Source organism: Phacochoerus africanus, chromosome 3 (assembly GCF_016906955.1).
Source record: "Phacochoerus africanus isolate WHEZ1 chromosome 3, ROS_Pafr_v1, whole genome shotgun sequence".
NCBI classification, from domain to species: domain Eukaryota; kingdom Metazoa; phylum Chordata; class Mammalia; order Artiodactyla; family Suidae; genus Phacochoerus; species Phacochoerus africanus.
The window spans coordinates 166202022-166225130 of NC_062546.1; the positions used below are offsets into that span (position 1 = coordinate 166202022).

Consider the following 23109-nt stretch of genomic DNA (forward strand, 5'->3'; position numbering starts at 1 on the left):
TCCCAGCAGTGCTTGCTGAATAGGCTTTCTTTTTCCCATTTGATGCTCTTGCCTCCCTTGTCAAAGATGAATTGACCATAGGTGTCAGGGTTTATTTCCGGATTCTCTATTCTGTTCCATTGGTCTGTCTGTCTGTTTTGATACCAGTACCACACTGTTTTGATGACTGTGGCTTTGTAGTAGTTCTTGAAGTCTGGGAGAGTTATGCCTCCTGCTTGGTTTTTGTTTCTCAGGATTGCTTGGGCGATGCTGGGTCTTTTGTGGTTCCATATAAATGCTTGGATTGTTTGTTCTAGTTCTGTGAAAAATGTCATGGGTAATTTGATAGGGATTGCATTGAATCTGTAGATTGCTTTGGGTAGTATGGCCATTTTTCCAATATTGATTTTCCCAATGCAGGAGCATGGAATATCTTTCCATTTCTTTACATCTTCTTTGATTTCTTTGATGAAAGTTTTATAGTTCTCGGCATATAGGTCCTTTCCCTTCTTGGTCAGGTGTATTCCGAGGTATTTGATTTTGTGAGGTGCAATTTTAAAAGGTATCGTATTTTTGTATTCCTTTTCTAATATTTCATTGCTGGTATACAGAAATGCCACTGACTTCTGAATGTTAATCTTATATCCTGCTGCTTTGCTGAATTTATGAATCAGTTCAAGTAGTTTTGGGGTTGAGTCCTTCGGGTTTTCTATGTATAGTATCATGTCATCTGCATACAGTGACAGTTTGATCTCTTCTCTTCCTATATGGATGCCTTTGATTTCTTTTGTTTGTCTAATTGCTGTGGCTAGGACTTCCAAAACGATGTTGAAGAGCAGTGGTGAGAGTGGGCATCCCTGTCTTGTTCCAGATTTGACGGAGAAGGCTTTCAGTTTTCCCCCATTGAGGATTATATTTGCTGTGGGTTTCTCATAAATGGCTTTGATTATATTCAGGAATGTTCCCTCTATACCCACTTTGGCGAGGGTCTTGATCATGAATGGATGTTGGACTTTGTCAAATGCTTTTTCTGCATCTATTGAGATGGTCATATGATTTTTGACTTTTTTTTGGTTAATGTGGCGTATGATGCTGATTGATTTGCGTATGTTGAACCATCCTTGTGAACCTGGGATGAACCCAACCTGGTCATGGTGTATAATTTTTTTGATATGTTGTTGGATTCGGTTGGCTAAGATTTTGTTGAGAATTTTTGCATCTATATTCATCAATGATATTGGGCGATAGTTTTCTTTTTTGGTGGTATCTCTGTCTGGTTTTGGAATGAGGGTGATGGTGGCATCATAGAATGTCTTTGGGAGTATTCCTTCTTCTTCAACCTTTTGAAAGAGTTTAAGGAGGATGGGCACCAATTCCTCTTTATATGTTTGATAGAATTCACCTGTGAAGCCATCTGGTCCTGGACTTTTATTTGTAGGGAGTGATTTTATGACCTCTTCAATTTCATTTCTAGTGATCGGTCTGTTCAGTTGGTCTGTTTCTACTTGATTCAGTTTTGGCAGGCTTTAAGATTCTAGAAAATTGTCCATTTCTTCCAGATTGTCAAACTTGTTGCCATATCATTAGGTAATATTTTAAACAAAGACTATTCAAATTTTAATGTATCTCTCATGTTGATTCAATAGGAAATACTATTAGAATATTTCTGGAGTTCCCGTCGTGGTGCAGTGGTTAATGAATCCGACTAGGAACCATGAGGTTGCGGGTTTGGTCCCTGCCCTTGCTCAGTGGGTTAATGATCCGGTGTTGCCGTGAGCTGTGGTGTAGGTTCCAGACGCGGCTCGGATCCCGCACTGCTGTGGCTCTAGCGTAGGCTGGCGGCAAAAGCTCCGACTGGACCCCTAGCCTGGGAACCTCCATATGCCGCGGGAGCGGCCCAAAAAAATAGCAAAAAGACAAGAAAAAAAAAAAAGAATATTTCTGGCCTTCATACATTTCTGTAAGAGATTTAGTTGTTTTTCTTACACTGTTTTTCCTACTCTAAATGATTTCCAATTACTGCAGATTTAGATGAAATAAAATGACAGCTAAAACCCAAAATTGAGCACATTTTTCCTCAAAGAACACTGAAAATACAATAACTTTTCCCTCAAAATAACATCAAATATAAATCCTTAAAAGCTCTTCAAAAATTAGATTGCATCCTAGGTCTAACAATCTATTACCAAAACCAGAGCCTTGGTTAAGACAAGTAAAAGACAGGTATTTAAGGTATTTTTAATGGGATATGTTGGTCCTTCTACTTCATTCTGGTACCATTAAGCGAATCATTCCTCTAAAACATTAGTGAGGGAATACTACTTAGTGGTGAACCAAGACAGTTTAATGTACTGACTTTTGGAGTTCCTGCTATGGCACAATGGGTTAAGAATCCAATTGCAGGGGCTTGGGTTGCTGTGGAGGTGCAGAATCAATCCTTAGCCCCTGGTGCAGTGGGTTAAAGGACCCAGCATTGCTGCAGCTACAGCACAGCTTGCAACTATGGCTCAGATTCAATCCCTGGCCCAGGAACTTCCATATGCTGTAGATGTGGCCATTAAAAAAAAAAAAAATACTAACTTTCAAAAAACTGACCTGAAATCAGAAATACTTTCACAAGGACATTAATATTTTATAGTAATTATTACCATCTTGGGGCAATAAGTGCTTGCCTGCTTATGTGATGAAAACTTTTTCCCACCAAAAAGTATTACCTGCATGCCGAAGCCAAACCACTGCCAGGTTGTATCTTTCAGAGCAGACTAGTGCACTAAGGAGGGGAAGTGCAGAATTATATTCACCAACATCCAGAAAAGCTTCAGCAACATCTAGATAGAGGTCTCCCATGTCTTCAGGATTCTGTTCCACTAGTGTTGTCAAGAGAGGCTAGACCCCAAAATAAGAGCCCAAAGTCAAACATTCATTACAAATACACACATCCACTTATATTTCTCTTTCTAACATTTATACCAGTTATCAGAGGTAAATCTAAAAGAAGCAAGGCTTAATAAAAACAGCTTTAAATAGTTGTTTTTTAAAAAATTCATTTCTGAGCGTTCCAGTCACAACCCAGTGGTAATGAATCTGACTAGGATACATGAGGAAGCCAGTTCAATCCCAGGCTTCACTCAGTGGGTTAAGGTTCCAGCGTTGCCGTGAGCTGTGGTATAGGCCGGCAGCTGTAGCTCTGATTTGGTGTTGCTGTGGCTGTGGTGTAGGCCAGCAGCTATAGCTACAATTCTACACTTAGCCTAGGAACTCCCACGTGTGTGGCCCTAAAAAGCAAAATAAATAAATTTAACTTAATTTTGAAAATTAAAAATTAAAAAATGAAATAAAATTCATTTCTGTATCTCTACTAAGGAGAATTCATTCTGCTATCACTCACTTATTCAACTTATACTATTGAAGGGTTTTATAAGGCAGGCATTGCAGGAGCTAAGACGACACCCACCTGCTATGTAATTCCTCTGGCAAGTCTCACATACTCTGTGTTTGCTGATTTTCTGGAAAGCTCTTCCTCAGGTATCTGCCTGGCTCACTCCCTCATTTCCTTCAAGTCATTATTCAAATGCCACTTGTGGGGTGAAGTTTTCCTGACCACTCTATATAAAAGTGCAACTCCTCCCACCCCCAATATTCTCCATTCTTCTCTGTTTCTCCCCAGAACTCTTATCACAAACTAACATCCTGTATTTTATGTATTTATTTTATTTATTATCTAATTCCATTAGAACAAAAGATTCATAAGGACAGGGATTTGTATATTTTATTCAATACTTTATCCTAAGGTCTGCAAAGTAGATACGTGATACATTTTTTTATTCAATGAAATAGTTAGTCTGAGGTCACCAAAAAAGAACAGCTGTCAGAAACTGCCAATTGTCTAAAAGGCCTAATCTCAAATTCTGATCTCTGGATTATTACTAATTTTAAAAGGAAAACAAATTATTATAGCCCAGTTCCAAACACTTAAGCTTTTATAAAACATTCACCCAAAACTAATCCGATGCTTACTATGACTTCCTGGTTATTAATTAAGAAATGTAAAATCTAGGATCAATTTCAATTTCTTGCTATCTAAAGAAAACACTATAGATTTGATCTAAAGTATAAAGTATCTCAAGCACAAATCTTAATGTTACTTACATTAAGTGGATCAAGAATGTTGAGATGTACAAGGCAGACCATCAGCTTCACTGTGATATCTATTGGCACGCCATCAGGTACAATGCAGGTAACATTATCATCAGCTGTGGATTAGACAGATAGACAAAAAGTTCCTATATGTAATCTTAGAGAGTGGGGTAAATGAAGCAAACTGTATCTTCTATGTATGATCTCATTTACTTCATTCAAAGAAATTCTAAGTTTGGGAGTTCCCATCACAGTACAGTAGAAACGAATCCAACCAGGAACCATGAGGTTTCGGGTTCATTCCTGGCCTCGCTCAGTGGGTAGGTGGTGCCATGAGCTGTGGTGTAGGTGGCAGAAGCAGCTCGGATCCTGCATTGCTGTGGCTCTGGCGTAGGGTGGCAGCAACAGCTCCGATTAGACCCCTAGCCTGGGAACCTCTATATGCTGCAGGTGCGGCCCTAAAAGGACAAAAAAACAAAAAAAAAAACAAAAAAAATCCTAAGTTTGACCAACTCTAGTACTAGGTTCATGTACCTCACTCCATCTGCCCCTGGTAGCAATTATCCTTCCTTTTCTTTCCCAAATACCTTATCCACTTACCTGAAACCTACATAAACTTCCACACCTTCTATCAAGACCACAAAGAACTAAAAAACAAAAATGACAAACAGGGATATGTGAACTTCCTCTTTAACCTTCTTGAATCCAAAAGCCTCTTCTTAGTCTTCACTATAAAGAGGCAGAAAAAGGGATAAAGTAATAGTGGGCTTAAGTTTGAAGTAGAACTATATGTGAACGCTTATGTCTGAAGGAGAATGTTTTCAATGCTTAAGTTCGAAATAAACTAGAAGAGAATATTTTAAGCCCTTTTTGAAAAGTGAATTGCTTAGTTCTAAAGGTTTTTGACAAGCTGCTCAGTAATTCATTCTTTTTTCACATAGCACTAAAAAGATCTTGGGTCAGTGACAAATGCCAAGTTCAAATGGATGTACTGAGAAATAAATGGGACTAAAGGCAATTTTTAAAATGATTATTTGTGTGTGAAAACTCACAAGGAAAAGATACAAAATCTCTGTCAGGGAATATGCTTCTTGGGAAAATGTGTTATAAGAATATTAACTATCAATTTCAAAATGGCGCATTATGAACAAAAGAGGATTATGCACCCTTTCCTATGCAGAGGAAACTACAACCTGTATTCTCTTCTGTGCCTTCTTCTGTAGATCTTTTTTCAAGCACAATTCCAGAAAAATCTGCAATTACCTAAAAGAATGCGGGGACAAGGAAATAATACAATAGGTATGCATGAAAAACTTTTTCACAATACAAAGATTTGTACAGTTAATTCAAATAATCCTTAAAACATTTAAATGGGCTATAAAAAGCAATAGTATGTCTCTAAAATAAGGAACCACTGTGATACATTAACATCTGTAAATCATATTAACTAAAGCTTAACTGAAAATACATAATTTCTCTGTATTAAACCAATCTAATTTTCCCAACAAAAGTAAGAAATGAGGAGTTCCCTGGTGGCCTAGTGGTTAAGGATTCAGCATTGTCACTGATATGGTATGGATTCGATCCCTGGCCGTAGGAACTTTGCCACAGGTTGGTCAAAAAAAAAAAAAAAAAAGAGAGAGAAATGAATCATGGCAATTAGTCTGGCTACTGAGTCCTCCTACCTTGAAGTACAGACATATCTAGCAAGTATGATAAAGGTAATAGTTTTTATCATATGGTAACTATATTTTATATTCAGTATGTATATATTATTAATAATAACTACACTGTATTTATTCTATATATTACTATAGAACCTCAATCTGTTTCCATACAGACTTTAAAAATATAATTTAAAATACAAGTAATTTAATATATAACTAAAATGAGGGGAGTTCCCGTCGTGGCCCAGTGGTTAATGAATCCGACTAGGAACCATGAGGTTGCGGGTTCGGTCCCTGCCCTTGCTCAGTGGGTTAATGATCCGGCGTTGCCGTGAGCTGTGGTGTAGGTTGCAGACACGGCTCGGATCCCGCGTTGCTGTGGCTCTGGCGTAGGCTGGCAGCTACAGCTCCGATTGGACCCCTGGCCTGGGAACCTCCATATGCCGTGGCAGCGGCCCAAAAAATAGCAAAAAGACAAAAAATAAAATAAAATGAGGAATTATCAATTTACAAGAATTCCTAGAACAGAAACATGTTCAAAACTTAACAGAGAAACACATAAGTGTTCCTACCTCCAAAGCTTTGTCATATTGTTTGTTAGAAATGTACAGTTCTCCTGCAATGTTAACATCTTCCATAGAGACTAGGCCCGGGTGCTTTGAGAAAGCTTCTTCAATTACATTAATAGCTGAAATAACATCATTGGCTTCATAGTAACTCCTAAAAAATAAATGGCAAAATGGATGAGTGTTTATTTAATTTAGTTTATAAAATTAATTTTCTTACTTAGTCCCTCTATTAACTATGATTTCCATTTTCTTAAAGTTTGGAGGAGAGAAATAAAACTCTTCTTTAAAATCATAATCAGGAGTTCCCATCGTGGTTTAGTGGAAACAAATCTGATTAGTTTCCATGAGGACACAGATTCGATCCCTGGCCTTGCTCAGTGGGTTAAGGATCTAGCGTTGCCGTTAGCTGTGGTGTAGGTCACAGATGTGGCTTGGATCTGGTGTTGCTGTGGTTGTGGTGTAGGCCTGCAGCTACAGCGCCAATTCGACCCCTAGCCTGGAAACTTTCATATGCCATGGGTGTAGCCCTAAAAAGCCAAAAAAAAATAAAATCATAATCAGGAGTTCTCTTGTGGTGCAATGGGTTAAGGATCCAGTGTTATCACTGCAGCAGCTTGAGTCGCTGCTATGGCACAGGTTCAATCCCTGGCCCAGGAATTTCCACATGCCACAACTGAGGCAAACAAACACAAACAACTCATAATCAGAGCTGATACAGAGAAAAAATGTGCAATGTCAGTACAACAATTTCATAACATCAAGTATCTCATTCTCCCAAAGCTACTTATCATTCTAGCTCACTCCCTCTGTAACCCAAAACCAACAACTCTTCTACCTCAATGGGGTCTACAAAGCATTGATCCTACCACTTTCTCACAGTCCCTTCCTGTCCTCACTTGCCTCCTTCTCAGTGATCCAACATTACAATTACTCCCATGTACATCTCAATTCTTCTTCCCTTCTCTCCTTTTATTAAAATCATCTGATAAAGCTCCAACCCTGGTTAATCCACATACACCTTCACCATGAGCTGCCCAGTTGATCATGCTGACTGTTCTAAATTAATGAACACTAGGGAGTTCCCTGGTAGCCTAGCGGTTAAGGATCCAGCACTGTCACTGCTGTGGCTTAGGTCATTGCTGTGGCGTGGGTTCAATCCCTGGTATGGGAACTTCAGCACGTCACACACATGGCCAAAAGTAAAAATAAATTAATAACTACTAGCTTCAAGTGGCCCACAGTGCTGCTCAGCAATCTTACTATAGTTACTAGTCCTTCTCAAACTTGAATGTGAATACAAATCAACAGGGAATCTTATAAAAAGGCATATTCTGACCCAGTAGCACCAGGGCAGGGTAGAGAATCTAACATTTGTGACAGGCTCTCAGATGAAACAAATGCTTCCAGTCTCTGGGGTAGCAAGGTTTGAAGGACCTAGACAGCTATTTCACATCTTCTCCTCTCCAAACCCATAACACCATCCCACCCTCACTTTCAGCTGATGACCTCGCTTCTTATTTCACATGGAGAAGCCCATCAGACACCCCACTTACTCCCAACACATCCACCTCCTTGCTCATACCCATGGTCTTGTCTTCTACATTCTCCTTTTATTATAAAAGGCCAACCTTCAACTAGATCCCATTCCATCCAACCTGTCTCTTCTCTCATGAATCCCTTGGTTATAGATCATTCCCACCTGAATACAAGTATGTTGTAATTTCCACAACTTAAAAATTATCTTACCTCTACAACCCATTCCGATTACCTCCCCATTCTTCTGCTACCCTTATAAATTTTTCCAAAGAGCTGCTTACTCCCCAGGAACCCCTCCAGCTCATCTTCTATGTTAATATTTAGTCCTCATATTACACAAATGATAGATTATAAATCTATTATTTTATATGATTTCACACAGATGGTCATCCCTCTTCCTTGAAGTGCTTTCTTTGGTTAAATTCCAGAATATCACGTTGTCTTAGTTTCCCCCACTTCACTGTCCATTTCCTACAGTCTCCCTACTGTCCCCTCCTCATCCTCCTTAATTCCAAACCCATTAACTCAGAGGTTAGTTCTCAGAATTCTTCCCTTCTTTGTTCCCCCTCACGCCCGACTGCTCCCCCGTCTCAGTCTCATTCACACACACATTCATACCCAGCACATCAGAAAATCTGAGAGCTCAGCCTTCAAAATACATCCAGAATCTGATTATTTCTCACCACTTCCTGTGGCTTTTACCCAGACCCAAGCTACATTTTCCCTTCCATGGATGACTACAATGATTTCCTGTTTTCCCTGCTTCTGTCCTTACCATGCATGACTCAATCTAGTCTCAAAAGAGCAGCCATAATTGATGCACTTAAAATTCAAGTCAGATCAAGTCACTCTTCTACTCAAAATCTTCCAGTAGGGGAATTACCGTCGTGGCGCAGTGGTTAACGAATCCGACTAGGAACCATGAGGTTGGGGGTTCAGTCCCTGTCCTTGCTCAGTGGGTTAAGGATCCGGCGTTGCTGTGAGCTGTGGTGTAGGTTGCAGACGTGGCTTGGATCCCAAGTTGCTGTGGCTGTGGTGTAGGCTGGTGGCTACAGCTTTGATGAGACCCCTAGCCTGGGAACCTCCATATGCCGTGGGAGCGGCCCAAGAAATAGCAAAAAGACCAAAAAAAAAAAAAAAAAAACTTCCAGTGGCTTCCAAACTCAGATTAAAAGCCAGACCCTTACTTACAATGACTCACAAGGGCCAAAGAATCTTTTCCTGATACCTCTCTAACATTACCCCTTGCTATGCTTCCCTGAAGCCCTCAGCTTCCATGTTGTTTCCTAAACATACCTTTGCACTTGAAATTTCCTTTGCCCGTGATACTCTTCCCTGATATCTACTCCCATATCTCCTTCAGGTCCTTATGACCATAACACAAGGAAGTCCTTCTTTAATTACCTATTTAAACATCTGACATACTTCATATTTAGTTGTTTATCTGCTCACTGCCTATCTCCAACTAGAATGTGAATTCCACAAGAGTAAGGATTTTTATTTTTTGCTTTTTTAGGGCTGTACCCATGGCATATGGAGGTTCCCAGTCTAAGGGTCTAATCGGAGCTACAGCTGCCGGGCCTAAGCCACAGCCATAGCAACACCAGATCTGAGCAGCATCTGCAACCTACACCACAGCTTACAGGCAATGCCAGATTCTTAACCCACTGAGCAAGGCCAGGGATCGAACCCGCAACTTCATGATTTCTAGTCAGTTTCATTTCTGCTGTGCCACAATAGAAACTCCTGTTTTTTTTGTTTTTTTGTTTTTTTGTTTTTTTGCTAGAGTAAGGAATTTTAAAACTCATTCAATACTGAATCTCCTGGTGCTCTGTACAGTGTCTGGCACATAGTTTATATTCAATAATTACTTCTATGGGGAAAGTAGGGACTGAGAGAAAGTCTAATCAGTCATAAGTTATAGTCAGCAGTGCCCAGGCAAGCAGGTGCCCCCACTTCCTGAGGGCACCACATAGCTGGGAAATGCAGGGCTTGGCCCTGCCCCAACTCCATGTCTCAGCTTTGCGGTGCCTGTGCCCCACACTCCTTACCCCACATTCCCTGGTGGGGACTGACTCACTGCCAGAGGCACTACGAAAGTTTGCCTGGAAGGAAGCCAGGAAGGCTCACAGCTCACCCCATAGCACCACAGCCAAAGGGTGCTGGCGTCCCCAGGATTCACCTGCTTACAGGATTTAGATGAGGTTCAAGGCTTACATTTCAGGGAAGTTCTCAGGATCATCATTTTCCTCTATGCCCGTGGATTTAACTTTTATATTTTTTAATCACAATTTGATACAAAGCATTTTTACCTTCCTCTTTGGAGATGCCAGTTCAACTTCTGAATTTAGCTTACTAATTCATATCTGGGAACTATACTTAATAAGGGAACCAGCCTTTGGTTACTGTGGAAATGGGACAGTAGGAAGCTGTCTCACATATTGTGCCCAATAAACCATTGGAAATCACACACACACACACACACACACACACAAAGTTACAGTAAAGGAATTCCATGTAGGAATGACTTCTATAGAACTATTCATCTACCATTGCCTGACAAGATTATAAATAATACAAGTGGAAGACAGATTACTATCATAGGTCAACTACCAGTTCAAAAAGTAGAAGCATAGTGGGCTAACCAGTACGACAGCCAGAGAGCTGAATAAAAGAAATTAACCTGGAAAGATCCTCAATGAGCATCATATACATCGGATTTCCTAAACATGCTTCCAGGATTCCTACATAGCCCATTCTTGGGAGCACAGTGGGTGATTTCACAGCTAAGTATCTTCATGAAAATGGCCATGGAATTAACAGGGTTAACCTAAGATATTCAGATCAAGCTGGTTAACCCTAGGCTGAAATACTATAATAACAGACATCACAGGACAGAAAGCATACCACAAGGTATTCATTATGTATGCCAGAATATTCCCTGCTTTGTTTTGCTGTACACCATTATCAGAGAAGAGAATACACTTGGACTAATATTTTAGAATAAAATATATACCTCAGTTGGGAGTATGTGCCAACTTTAAAGAAAAATTTTCATCTTAAAATGTTATTCTAGCAGTTACCATCATGGCACAGCAGCAACCATGAGGTTTCGGGTTTGATCCTTGGCCTCACTCAGTGGGTTAAGGATCTGGGGTTGCCATGAGCTGTGATGTAGGTTGCAGACACGAATCGGATCCTGCATGGCTGTGGCTCTCATATGGGCCGGCAGCTGTAGCTCCAATTCGACCCCTAGCCTGGGAACCTTCATATGCCGCAGGTGCAGCCCTAAAAAAGGCACATACACACACACAAATGTTATTCTACTATAGGCTCAAGATAAAATGATTACAGAACTCAGATCACAAACATTTCATTAGCACATATGCAATAATTTCATTTATATTGCTACAAATGTACGTAACAACTAAGTTATGAAAACCTGGGAACCTAGTCATCCTTTCAAAACATGCTCCATTTCTAAACTTCTGAACACATGGACGATAATCACAAATATGAATTTTCAAAACAATCAGACAGTTGACTTTGGAAAGAGAAAGTACTGGGGGAAAAATCACTCTATTTAAGCACAACATAAAATACAGAAAGCAAAACACTTCCTGAACGGCAATAAAAAGCATATTCTACTTCAAATATATCTTCAATTTCTAAAATAAGATAATTCATAAGAATATTTATATATATTTCACTCTGAACTTACTTTGCCATATCTCTAGCCAACTGCATAAACCGGTCTCCATCAGACGGAGCCAAAAGGTTTAAAATACGCCTATAACCATCCATTGCCATTTTGTGATCTCCCATTTGTTCATAAAGGCTTGATCGCTCCCACAGATAACGAACATTAGTAGGTTCATATTTGAGTGCTAAAAAGAAAAAAAGGAAGATTTATCATGAAAAGGCATTCATGGTACCTAAATGTGACCCACCTTTTCAGAAAATGTAACACTCTAATTTTCCAATGGAACCAAGTAGCTTATTCTGAAATAAATCTAACCTTCACAGGAACTGTAGAATAATCTTGATCCAAGATCAGACAGAATCTGAACCTTCATATTAATCTCCATTTGGACACTCCAATCTAATATTAACCCTCAAGAAACAGCTTAGACCCAACATTGATCCCAATGGGAAACTGAAAGTTCTGTTCTTCTACCAACTTTCGTGTGTACTGTTAGCTCACAATATTAATAAAGTCATTGATAAGATTGAAAATACTTACCTCTAGTATAACAGAATATAAGGAATAAATATATTTCAACTAACATCACCCCAGAATAGTAAGTACAATGATCAAAAAAATCTATTTTATGACACTTTTTTCTTGGTTTTTTTAGGGCCGCACTCCCAGCACATAGAGGTTCCCAGGCTAGGGGTTGAATTGGAGCTGTAGCCGTTGGCCTATACCACAGCTCACAGCAATGCCAAATCGTTAACCCACTGAGCAATGCCAGGGCTTGAACCTGCGTCCTCATGGATACTAGTCAGATTTGTTTCTGCTGAGCCATGACAAGAACTCCAAAAAATCTGTTATATAACAGTTTATCAAACAAAGTGAGAAAAACATTTTAATTACCTTTTGTGTAGCAAAAAATAGCCTGCTTAATATTGTCTTGTTCCAGGGACATTTCTGCCAATCTAACCCACTCTTCAGTATCACTGGGATTTAAATGTGCAGCAATCAACTCAAACTGCAGTGATTTCTCCATGTCACCCTGGTCCTCATATATCATTGCAAGAGTAGAGAACGGCTCATAAGCCAAAGGAGCTATAATGAATATGAAAAAATAAATTCCATTGGTTAAAGGATGAGTCTTGAGCTGACGTGAATTCCATGGTTCAAATTATAGATTCTTTCTCTAATTTTTAAATTCTCTAAATAACTTTAGAACTATACAAACCGCTTTAGAATAAACAGTAGATTCTACTTGCTTTAGTATATTTTCACATATCTTTAGCATTTTAAAACATTTGTTTCTCTAAGCAAAGTGTAATTTCATGAAAAACCCTACTCTCCACCATGTGCCCTTCATGAAAATCCCCCTTTTCTAAGGCTGAATATGGCTCACTAACTCAGCAAGTGCATCCCAATGAATATCAGCCACATGAGTGGGGTTAAACCTTCATGATCCAGCTCCCACACCAAGGAGTATGGGATGGACAGAGGATACCTAAGCAGCACCAAAACCCAGGACTGTTACCAAAGGGGACAAGTGTGTGTGGTGGGGCGACTGGGGTTTGGGACGGAAATGTTTGAAAATTAGGTTGTGATGATGGTTGTACAACTATAATAAAATTCACTGGATTATTAAAAAAAACAAAACCCAGAATTATCAAAGTGAAAGCTTAATCCACATTTCTGAAATGTTTCTGAAATGAGGTTCTAAGATGAAAAGGGATTAAAATCAAAGGCAATTGTCAGGGGGAAGAAAACAGATAATACGAAAAGTAGGAACCAAACACAAAATGCTAAAGGAAAAAGTTCAGTTATTTCTGATAAGGTGAAAAAGAAAAAGCAGTGACCTCAAATTATTCTAATGAATAATCCAGGAAACTTATAACAAGATTTCTAAAAGGATCCTAGTCTAAATGAAAGGAAATGTCAAAACCTTGAAAAGATAAATTGAAAGTTCACTGTAGTATGATTACCCAAGCCATTAGGCAGGGCATCACTGGCAACACCTCAGGAAAGAAAAATAACAAATAGAAGTAATTAGTCAAAAAGGCACTTCTGAAAATATCCCTCATTATGCCCAAGATTTGCAGTTTAATGGAAAGATGACAAATATATATTGTGTCTTTTATCAAAAAGTAGATTAAAACAATCTAACACTGTCTGATTTGGAAAACCGAAGAAAAAAGAATACTCTTCAAAAGTGATTTTAAAATAATGTGTTTGCCACACATTACTAAATGTATTACTAAAAAGTCTAAAACCCCTAAAATGAAACATTCAAAAACAAATAAAAACAAAAAAGAAATCTGTAGGAGTTCAATAAATATTAATGATATTTCATTGACTCACACTGTGATTTTCATTCTCTTGGTAATGACTCCTACTTGCTATGAAAAGTGGCAAATCATTTTTAATCACTATCACCTCTGAGCTTCTAAATATATTTTCCGAACAGCACAGTGAGGTGCCCTTTCATTTGTTTTAAAAGTCAGACTACTAAACTGCTATTGTCAATAATCCCCAGAAAAAACACCTTGTCTTATGATTTCCATGCACATCAATATCGCCTCTTCTCGTTCTCCTCGAGCAAAGCGAATGTTGGCTTCACCCATGAGACCTCTCAGAGCTCTGGGAAGTTTACTCCGAGGCCTCTTCTCCTGTACAGAACAGAAATGACATTTAGATTTAAATAAAAAGCAAACCTAAAGCCTTTCCTACAGTAGAAAGTTCAAACCACAGTAAAATATTTTAAAGAAAACAAAAATCAATCGGGTCAGGAATTACTACATTACTGATTAGAACAAATGTAGAACTGGATGCTACAAAATGGATTTATACTCCAGGAGATTTATGATATAATCCCTGAAGATTCTAATTCTCTCCAAATTATCTACTCATGATGAACTTGTTTTAAAAAATACCAAATTACAACATGAACTTGTTTTAAAAAATATCAAATTACAACATTAACTTGTTTTAAAAAATATCAAATTACAACATGGACCTTTAAAAAGCAAAACTACAGTACATTTTGACACATGCAATAATTAAGGTTTTGAAATTAAAAATCTCAAAGATGAAACAAAAGAAACCAGTAACCGTAGTTGTCTCATAGTATTTCCTTTCTTACAGTTTGAATTCTGAATTCTTTTTCGCTTTTTAGGACCGCATTTGCGGCATATAGATATTCCCAGGCTAGGGGTCGAATTGGAGCCGCAGCTGCCGGCCTACACCACAGACGAGGCAAGATCAGATCCACATCTTCAATCTACACAACTCACGCTGCGCTGAATACTTAAACCACCGAGCGAGGCCAGGGATCAAACCTGCTTCCCCATGGATACTAGTCAGGTTTGTTATCACTGGGCCATGATGGGAACACCTGAATTCTTTTAGAATATATGTATAATTTAGGAGTTCCCGTCGTGGTGCAGTGGTTAACGAATCCGACTAGGAACCATGAGGTTGTGGGTTCGGTCCCTGCCCTTGCTCAGTGGGTTAATGATCCGGCGTTGCCGTGACCTGTGGTGTAGGTCGCAGACGCGGCTTGGATCCCACGTTGCTGTGGCTCTGGCGTAGGCGGGTGGCTACAGCTCCGATTAGACCCCTAGCCTGGGAACCTCCATATGCCGCGGGAGCGGCCCAAGAAATAGTAAAAAGACCAAAAAAAAAAAAAAAAGTTTCAAGATGAAAAAAAAAAAGAATATATGTATAATTTAAAGATTCTCCTCAAATTCCTATGTCACATTTTTACACTCTTTTTAAATACCAAAATAAGAAGCAATTTACTTTCATCATTTTCTTGGTTTCACGATTGAGAACCATCTCCAGTACAAACACATCGCCTGCAGTGGGTTGCTCAGGTGTTTCTTCTTCCTCCTCCTCCTCTTCTTCTTCCTCTTCCTCCTCATCATCTTCATTCTCTCCAAGCATGGAGGCAAAGACCTTGTGAACTGACTTACTTACTCCATCTGACGTTTCTCCTAAAGAAAAAAGGCATTGAGGTTGGGGAGAAAAAAAAGCTTTAGCACCCTCAGTAGTCAAAAGAAAAAATAAACAGTATTTTATGGAATATAAATTTCTACCTAAGCAATATCAAACTTACAAATAAACAAAAGACAAATGAACACTCCCAAAAACAACTCAAAGAAGAAAGTTGACACAAAGCCATGTATTTTACTCTATTGGAATTGCTAACCTGTTCTTTAGGGCTTATCCAAACATATAGGCAAAATTAAGTGGGAAATCAGAAGTTAACAGTTAAAAGCAGAGAGGAAAAAAATAAAGAATTGTAGGACATAGACCTAAGACCAAAACACGTCTGGTGGTATATAACCAGGTGGTAGTGCACATTGGTTTAAGGTGAGCCTCTAGAACCAAGCTGTCTGGTTTCAAACTTCTATCACCAGCCTCATTACTTTGGGCAAATTACTGAAGCTCTCTGTATCTTAATTTGCTCATTTGTGAAAAAGGGTCAATAATGTCTGCCTTAAAAGGCTACTCTGGAGTTCCCGTTGTGGCTCAGTGGTTAACGAATCCGACTAGGAACCATGAGGTTGTGGGTTCGGTCCCTGCCCTTGCTCAGTGGGTTAAGGATCCGGTGTTGCCGTGAGCTGTGGTGTAGGTTGCAGACGTGGCTCAGATCCCCAGTTGCTGTGGCTCTGGCATAGGCCAGTGGCTACAGCTCTGATTAGACCCCTAGCCTGGGAACCTCCATATGCTGTGGGAGCAGCCCTAGAAAAGGCAAAAAGACAAAAAAAAAAAAAAAAACGGCTACTCTGAGGATGAGATGAGTCTTTAAATATATGTACTAAGAATAATGCTCAGCATATAGTAAAAGCTTAATAAATGCTATTATTAAAATTATTTCTATTACCTTAGGAACAAAATAACATGACGTACTTCATCTGTATCTGAGGATATCACTACAGTAAGATGATTCTTCTAAGTTCATAATGATTATCTTGAATGATTAGAAAAGCCAAGTTTAGAAGTCGATTTACTGTATCATATTTTAGAAAAGCTACAGCAAAACAGTTAAATTTAGAGTTTTCTTGTGGTGCAGTGGGTTAAGGATCTGACATTATCACTTAGCCGCTTTGGTCACTGCTGTGGTGTGGGTTCAATCCCTGGCCTGAGAACTTCCACATGCCATGGCTGCAGCCGAAACAAACAAACAAACAAAAGGTAAATATTTACATACACACACACACATATTAATATACACACATATTAATAAATATATAAGCTTACTCATTTATGTGAAATACCTCAAACCCCAAAGATGTTGGATAAATGAGATAGTATATTTAAGGAAGAAAAGAATGAAAAAAACCCACATATTCTGAGCAGCAAAATAAGGTGGTTTTTTTGGTCTTTTTAGGGCCACACCCGCAGCATATGGAGGTTCCCAGGTTAGGGTCGAATCAGAGCTGTAGCTGCCAGCCTATGCCACAGCCACAGCCACAGCAATGCGGGATCTGAGCCCTGTCTGTGACCTACACCACAGCTCACGTCAACACCAGATCCTTAACCCACTGAGCGAGGCCAGGAATCAAACCTGCTAATGGATGCCAGTCAGATTCATTTCCACTGAGCCATGACAGGAACTCCAAAATAAATAATTATGATAAAGTCATAATGATCATCTTCAAGAATTCTAAACACTCAAGATAAATATGAAATGTATAAATGAGTTTAGTGGCTCAGTGGGATCTAGCATTGTCTCTGCTATGGCTCTGGTTACAGCTGTGGCACAGTTCGATTTCTGGCCAGGGAACTTCCACATGCTGTAGGTGTGGACAAAGAAAAAAAATCAATAACATTTATTACAGTAACAGAAAAAAAGTCATATGATCATCTTGATAGATACAGACAAGCATCAGATAAAATCCAAAACCTATTTCTAATAAAAAAATTTTTAGTCAAATAAAAATGGAATACCTTTAACTAAAGACCTTTAGATAAAGAGTACCTAAAAAAAAGTTTCAACAAACACAGTTTGTTGATGGTTAATTATTCAAAGTTACTGAGAATAAGACAAGTGTGCCCACTATTACCACTCCTTTTAATTTTTTTTTTTTTTTGTCTTTTTGCCATTTCTTGGGCCGCTCCCTCTGCATATGGAGGTTCCCAGGCTAAGGGTCCAATCGGAGCTGTAGCCACCCGCCTACGCCAGAGCCACAGCAACGTGGGATCCAAGCCGCATCTGCGACCTACACCACAGGTCACGGCAACGCCGGATCCTTAACCCACTGAGCAAGGCCAGGGATCGAACCCGCAACCTCATGGTTCCTAGTCGGATTCGTTAACCACTGCGCCACGACGGGAACTCCTCCTTTTAATATTTTACTAGAGGTTCTAGCTAATTAAGAAGAAAAATAAAAGGCATAAAGATAATAAGGAAGAAATAAAACTGTTATTATTCAGATTGCATGATTATATACATAGAAGATCCAAAAGAACCTATGAATAAAAACCATCAGAATTCATGAATTTAGCAGAATTCCTGGATACGAAGTCAATATACAAAAATTAATTGCAATTTTTATATCAGCAACAATGAATTGATATAAAATGAAAGTTTCATTGAAAATGAAATTAAAAGAAGTCCTACTTTCCTGGTATGTAGGAAAGGTGCTCAAGAATAAGAATTTAGCAGTGGAATCCACCAGTGTATGGAGGGAGAAAGACAATGACAATGACTTCAGTGGCCATATATTCCAATTAGCAAAAATTGGAACCTACCAATTACCAAAAATTTGGGATTTGCCAAAGCCTCTTCAGAACTGAACCCTTCTGCTCTGAATACATGTTTACACTCACCAAGGATCCTGGTAAATTTCTGGGACAATTCCTTCCTGGGAAATTGAGAGCTTAATATCTTAAAAGGACTGATGGGATTACATGAGCTGAGGTCAATCAGTCCTTGTACGCCTGACTGCTCTTGGTGGACTAGAACCAGATTCAATGAACCTCCTTTTTAGGAAGGGCCTAATGGCCACCTCTCAGGGGCTGCTTTAGATAAGAGAGCTGGCAGGCCACAGTGCCGTGGTACCTGCTACTATAGCTGCATGTCAAAGACTTGATGATGGGAGAGCAGCTCCTCCCCTGAGCAGATAAAGAAAGACTCATAGGTTTTAGAGCAACTTCAATCCCATTTTCCACCTCACATGACTGGCAAGGTAAGAAACTACAAACCCAATTTACTCTCCTCTTTGCCCCTTCTTTCCCACTTGGTCCAAGGAGGCAGGAATAACGCTTGTTTGTTTTCTATCCACCTTATTAGGCTGTTTTCTCCATGTTAAGGCTTATTTGGGAGTTCCCGTCGTGGCGCAGTGGTTAACGAATCCGACTAGGAACCATGAGGCTGCAGATTCGATCCCTGGCCTTGCTCAGTGGGTTAATGATCCGGCGTTGCCATGAGCTGTGGTGTAGGTCGCAGACTCGGCTCAGATCCCGCGTTGCTGTGGCTCTGGCGTAGGCCAACGGCTACAGCTCCGATTGGACCCCTATCCTGCGAACCTGCACATGCCGGGGGAGCGGCCCAAGAAATGGCAAAAAGACAAAAAAAAAAAAAGCTTATTTGTTTAGAGGGAAAAGAACCAGTCTCTATTTCTACCCTCTGAGACTAGAAAGTTTAATATGGTTCTCAATCAGACCTTATAGCCAAAACTAAAACCTAAGTGATAGTTCAACATCACAGGTTATTTGAATGGGTAAATGGATACCATGAACTATCATCAGTATTCTGATCACCAGAAAAGTATATCAATTACCAGCAATTAATAAGTTTGCATACTAATTCATCAATTAGGCCCTCATGAGTTTTAACTGGTCTGGGTGCACTAACCAAATTTAATATTTGGTCATGCAGGAGTTCTTGTCGTGGCGCAGTGGTTAACGAATGCGACTAGGAACCATGAGGTTGCGGGTTCGATCCCTGACCTTGCTCAGTGGGCTGGGGATCCAGCGTTGCCGTGAGCTGTGGTGTAGGTCGCAGACGAGGCTCAGATCCTGCGTTGCTGTGGCTCTGGTGTAGGCCGGCGGCTATAGCTCCGATTCGACCCCTAGCCTGGAAAACTCCATAAGCCGAGGAAGCGGCCCAAGAAAAGGTAAAAAGACAAAAAAAAATTTGGTCATGCAGAGCTGAGCACTAGATCCTGGGATAAAACAGCATAACAAGATACCTATACTGTGTGTGAGGTCCCACGGGGACAGCCAATTAGCCTTCCACTCTGACATTTCTATCTTTTCTCCTGTAATTAAAGAAGTGGTTTGGAAGCCACTTTGTGGAGAAGAATGATTCATTACGTTTTGAGGGAGTATAGTCTGGAAGAATTAGTAACTTAACTAAGAGGGTCAATTTTAAAAATAATGATTCTAGGAGTTCCTGCTGTGGCACAAAGTGATCAATGGCATCTTTGGAACACTGAGGTTAAACACTGAGGTTTGGAACACTGAGGTTAAATCCCCGACCTGGCCAGTGAGATAAGGATCCGGTGTTGCTGCAGCTGCAGCTGGTATCGGATTACTTGTCTGGGAACTCCATATGCTGCAGGGCAGCCAAATTAAAAAAAAAAAAAAAATTCTAAAATTCTCCCAGACACCGATGTCAATTTGAAAAACTCCACAGAGATTTCCCCTTGCGATTCAGGAGAAACAAATCCAAATAGTATCCAGGAGGATGCGGGATGTGTATTCCACCCCTGGCCTCGATCAGTGGGTCCAGGATCCAGCATTGTGTGAGCTGTGTGGTGTAGGTCACAGACGCAGCTCAGATCCTGAGTTGCTGTGGCTCTGGTGAAGACCAGCAGCTACAGCTCCAATTCTACCCCTAGCCTGGGAACTTCCATATGCTGTGGGTGCGGGCCTAAAAAGCAAAAAAAGAAAGAGAAAAGAAAAAAGGAAAAAAACTCCATAAATATAACCCATTAAATGAACCATTATCATATTCAATAACTCAGGAAATGTTTATTAGGCACCTATTATACATCAAGCACTATACTCCAGGTAAACCAGGTCATCAACAACAGAATACCACTCCATAAAAAAAAATAATAATAAGGTTTCCACTAAATCATTAGGTATCTTAAACATCTAATGAAAATACCAAGTGATCTTAACATACCTTCATTGACATCTTTTTCCTGAGATTTGGTAAAGTCAATTCCAGATGATGATGGAACTTCAGAGTCATTTGGATTTTCTTCAACTGTTGACTTTCCTTTTTCCTGAAGACTCTGTGATTGAAAATTAATGATTCAAAAACAAATGCACATTTAGCTCCTTCCACTTGAGAACAGAGCATCTGCCTCATTTTCTATTTCTATAGAACTTGAGCTCTGAAGACATATATAGGATGTGGAATCTAAATTTGAATGCTGTCAAAGCATTTCAGAATATTTAGGTCTCACCCTTCAGGCTGAATCGGTCATTTGTAAAAAGTAATTTTAAAAACGTTGATTTCATTAATCTACACACTGTATCCTTGCTTTTTAAATCAAAAAGATGGGGCACTTAATAGCTGCATAATTTAGGAAAGAATCCGACAGCTAATCTCAAAAGGTGCCAATGCATTTTCCCTGGGACTTAAGGTTAAGTGAGAAGACATGGAATGTTCAGATATTTTCTTCATAAATATAAAAAAAAATGCACCAGTAACGATTTCGTTATAAAACAAGAAAATTCCCTTTTTTCTGTGAAAGATTACGTCACACCACTAGTAGACTCCTCAAAAACGGGACCTCCAACCTGTCCATCAAGAAATAAAGAAACTGAGGCCTCAAGAAGAGAGGTATCCAAAGACACAAAAACACAGTGGCAAAACTAGGACGAGAACAAGATACTGACTCCAAATTCTACTCCCCATGCCCCTCATTTAACCTAATGAGAAATCGCACTATTTGGTGATAGAAAAAAAAGAGAAATGGTTACCACCGAGCCAAAGTCTTTTCGGTGGTCGAAATGTTTTAAGGGGGAGCTCCAGCACAGGGACGAGGTGAGAACTAGTTTCGCTAATCAGGGGAAGAAACTGCTGTTAAGTACCGGACCCGCCCCGATACAGCGAATGGGGTTACTGGGTCCCCATCTCTCTTAAGTGTATTAGGGCGACAAGACAGTAGAGACCATTCTGGCCTATCATTTCCTCACTTTCTTTTCGCGGGTTTTTCTCTCTTCTCTCCGCCTTTCAAATTCCTCAAAAGAGATCTTCCCTTCCAGATAGTCGATGAGCTCCGGGCTGAACCCCGACATGTCTGCGGGGTTCTGATACGCAGTTCCAGGAACCGAGACGGAGAAACGGAAGGGCCAAGCCTACAGACTTTACCCCGGGCCGGGGCGCTGAAAACAGGGACCCGCTGTTCTCCCGGGAAACCTGTCCGGCCTGCGCCGCAGCCGCCGCACTCGAGTTCCGCCGGAACATCTGGCCACGCCTTCGTCCTGGTGAAATGGGCGTGAGCGGGGCGTGGGCGTGGGCGTGAGCGGGGCGTGGGCGTGGGCGGGACCAGGGCTGGGGCAGGACCCTCTCGGCGCTTGAGCAGCGTAAGCAGCTGGCCCCGGTCCTCGCGCTGAACCTTATTAAGGAATTGGAAATAAAATGCGCTTTAAGGAAATTTTCCTACGTCTTCATCATTTCGCTCAATTCTCCTTTAAAATTCTCTCAATTCATTTCTTTTTTGAATGTTTTTCTTTAAATTAATTTGATCTTTACTGTAGTGATTTTTTTTCTTAATTTAACCATTTGCTCTAACACGTGCATGTTTCACTTGCTGATTCTGCCTTGCCACATAAAGCTAGTCTTCCCTCAAACGATGCTCTAAGTCTCATCTTATCCAACGGATGGCACCATCAGTTTTTCCGTCTTCTACAAATCCTCAAACTTTCTCCTTCCCCAGGCTCCTTCTCAGTCTGTAAATAAGTTTATCTGGACTTTGCGTCCCACCTCTAACTCCCACCCAAATTTTCTTCTTTTCTTAAACTTTTAGAGAGAATCAAATGTTGGCTATGATCAGTGCACATTGTTGCCAATTTACTGTATAGGCCAAGTACAGTCTTACGCTTATTACATTCATATATCAAAATAATCCTTAAAAATGGATTGTATTTTTGTTGTTGTTGTTATTCCTAATGCCAGTGTCCCATATCTAATATGTTGTAAAGCCAGGATTTGAACCCTGATCTATATGACTCCAAATCCCATATTCGGAATTAATATGATATACTGCCTCTCCTCAATAGAACTATTCTTCATTCCTATTTATATTTTGGTTTATATTTTTATATGGTTTATATCTTTTACCTTGTATTCTAACTATTTCTCTGCCATCCTCTTCTAAAGACACTAGCTGTCAACATCTGAAGAAAAATACTACCTGGCACATCTTTGTGAACTCTCTGTAGCCTGGTAATCTGTGCTCCAAACACATTTATGAATTTAATTGGATGGCAGTGAAGTGCCTTGGGAATGGACAAGGGAGTAGAGGTATGAAATGCAGCTCAATATGAAGCTGAGGTTAGGGACAAA

At 39.9% G+C, this 23109-nt stretch overlaps 1 protein-coding gene across 1 annotated transcript in view; it reads right to left on the reverse strand.

Moving 5' to 3' along the window:
- Nucleotides 1-21972, reverse strand: part of GTF3C3 (general transcription factor IIIC subunit 3) — a 36335-nt gene extending 14363 nt beyond the window's left edge. Inside the window, exons 1-10 of the mRNA XM_047773129.1 lie at nt 21738-21972; nt 20716-20827; nt 15375-15568; nt 14119-14242; nt 12486-12677; nt 11610-11775; nt 6356-6503; nt 5310-5379; nt 4129-4232; nt 2694-2865 (exon numbers count right to left, since the gene is read on the reverse strand). Of these exons, the coding sequence (XP_047629085.1) occupies nt 2694-2865; nt 4129-4232; nt 5310-5379; nt 6356-6503; nt 11610-11775; nt 12486-12677; nt 14119-14242; nt 15375-15568; nt 20716-20827; nt 21738-21839 (1384 nt within the window). The 5' untranslated portion in view covers nt 21840-21972. The remainder of the gene's footprint in view (nt 1-2693; nt 2866-4128; nt 4233-5309; nt 5380-6355; nt 6504-11609; nt 11776-12485; nt 12678-14118; nt 14243-15374; nt 15569-20715; nt 20828-21737) is intronic.
- Nucleotides 21973-23109: the final 1137 nt, after the last annotated feature.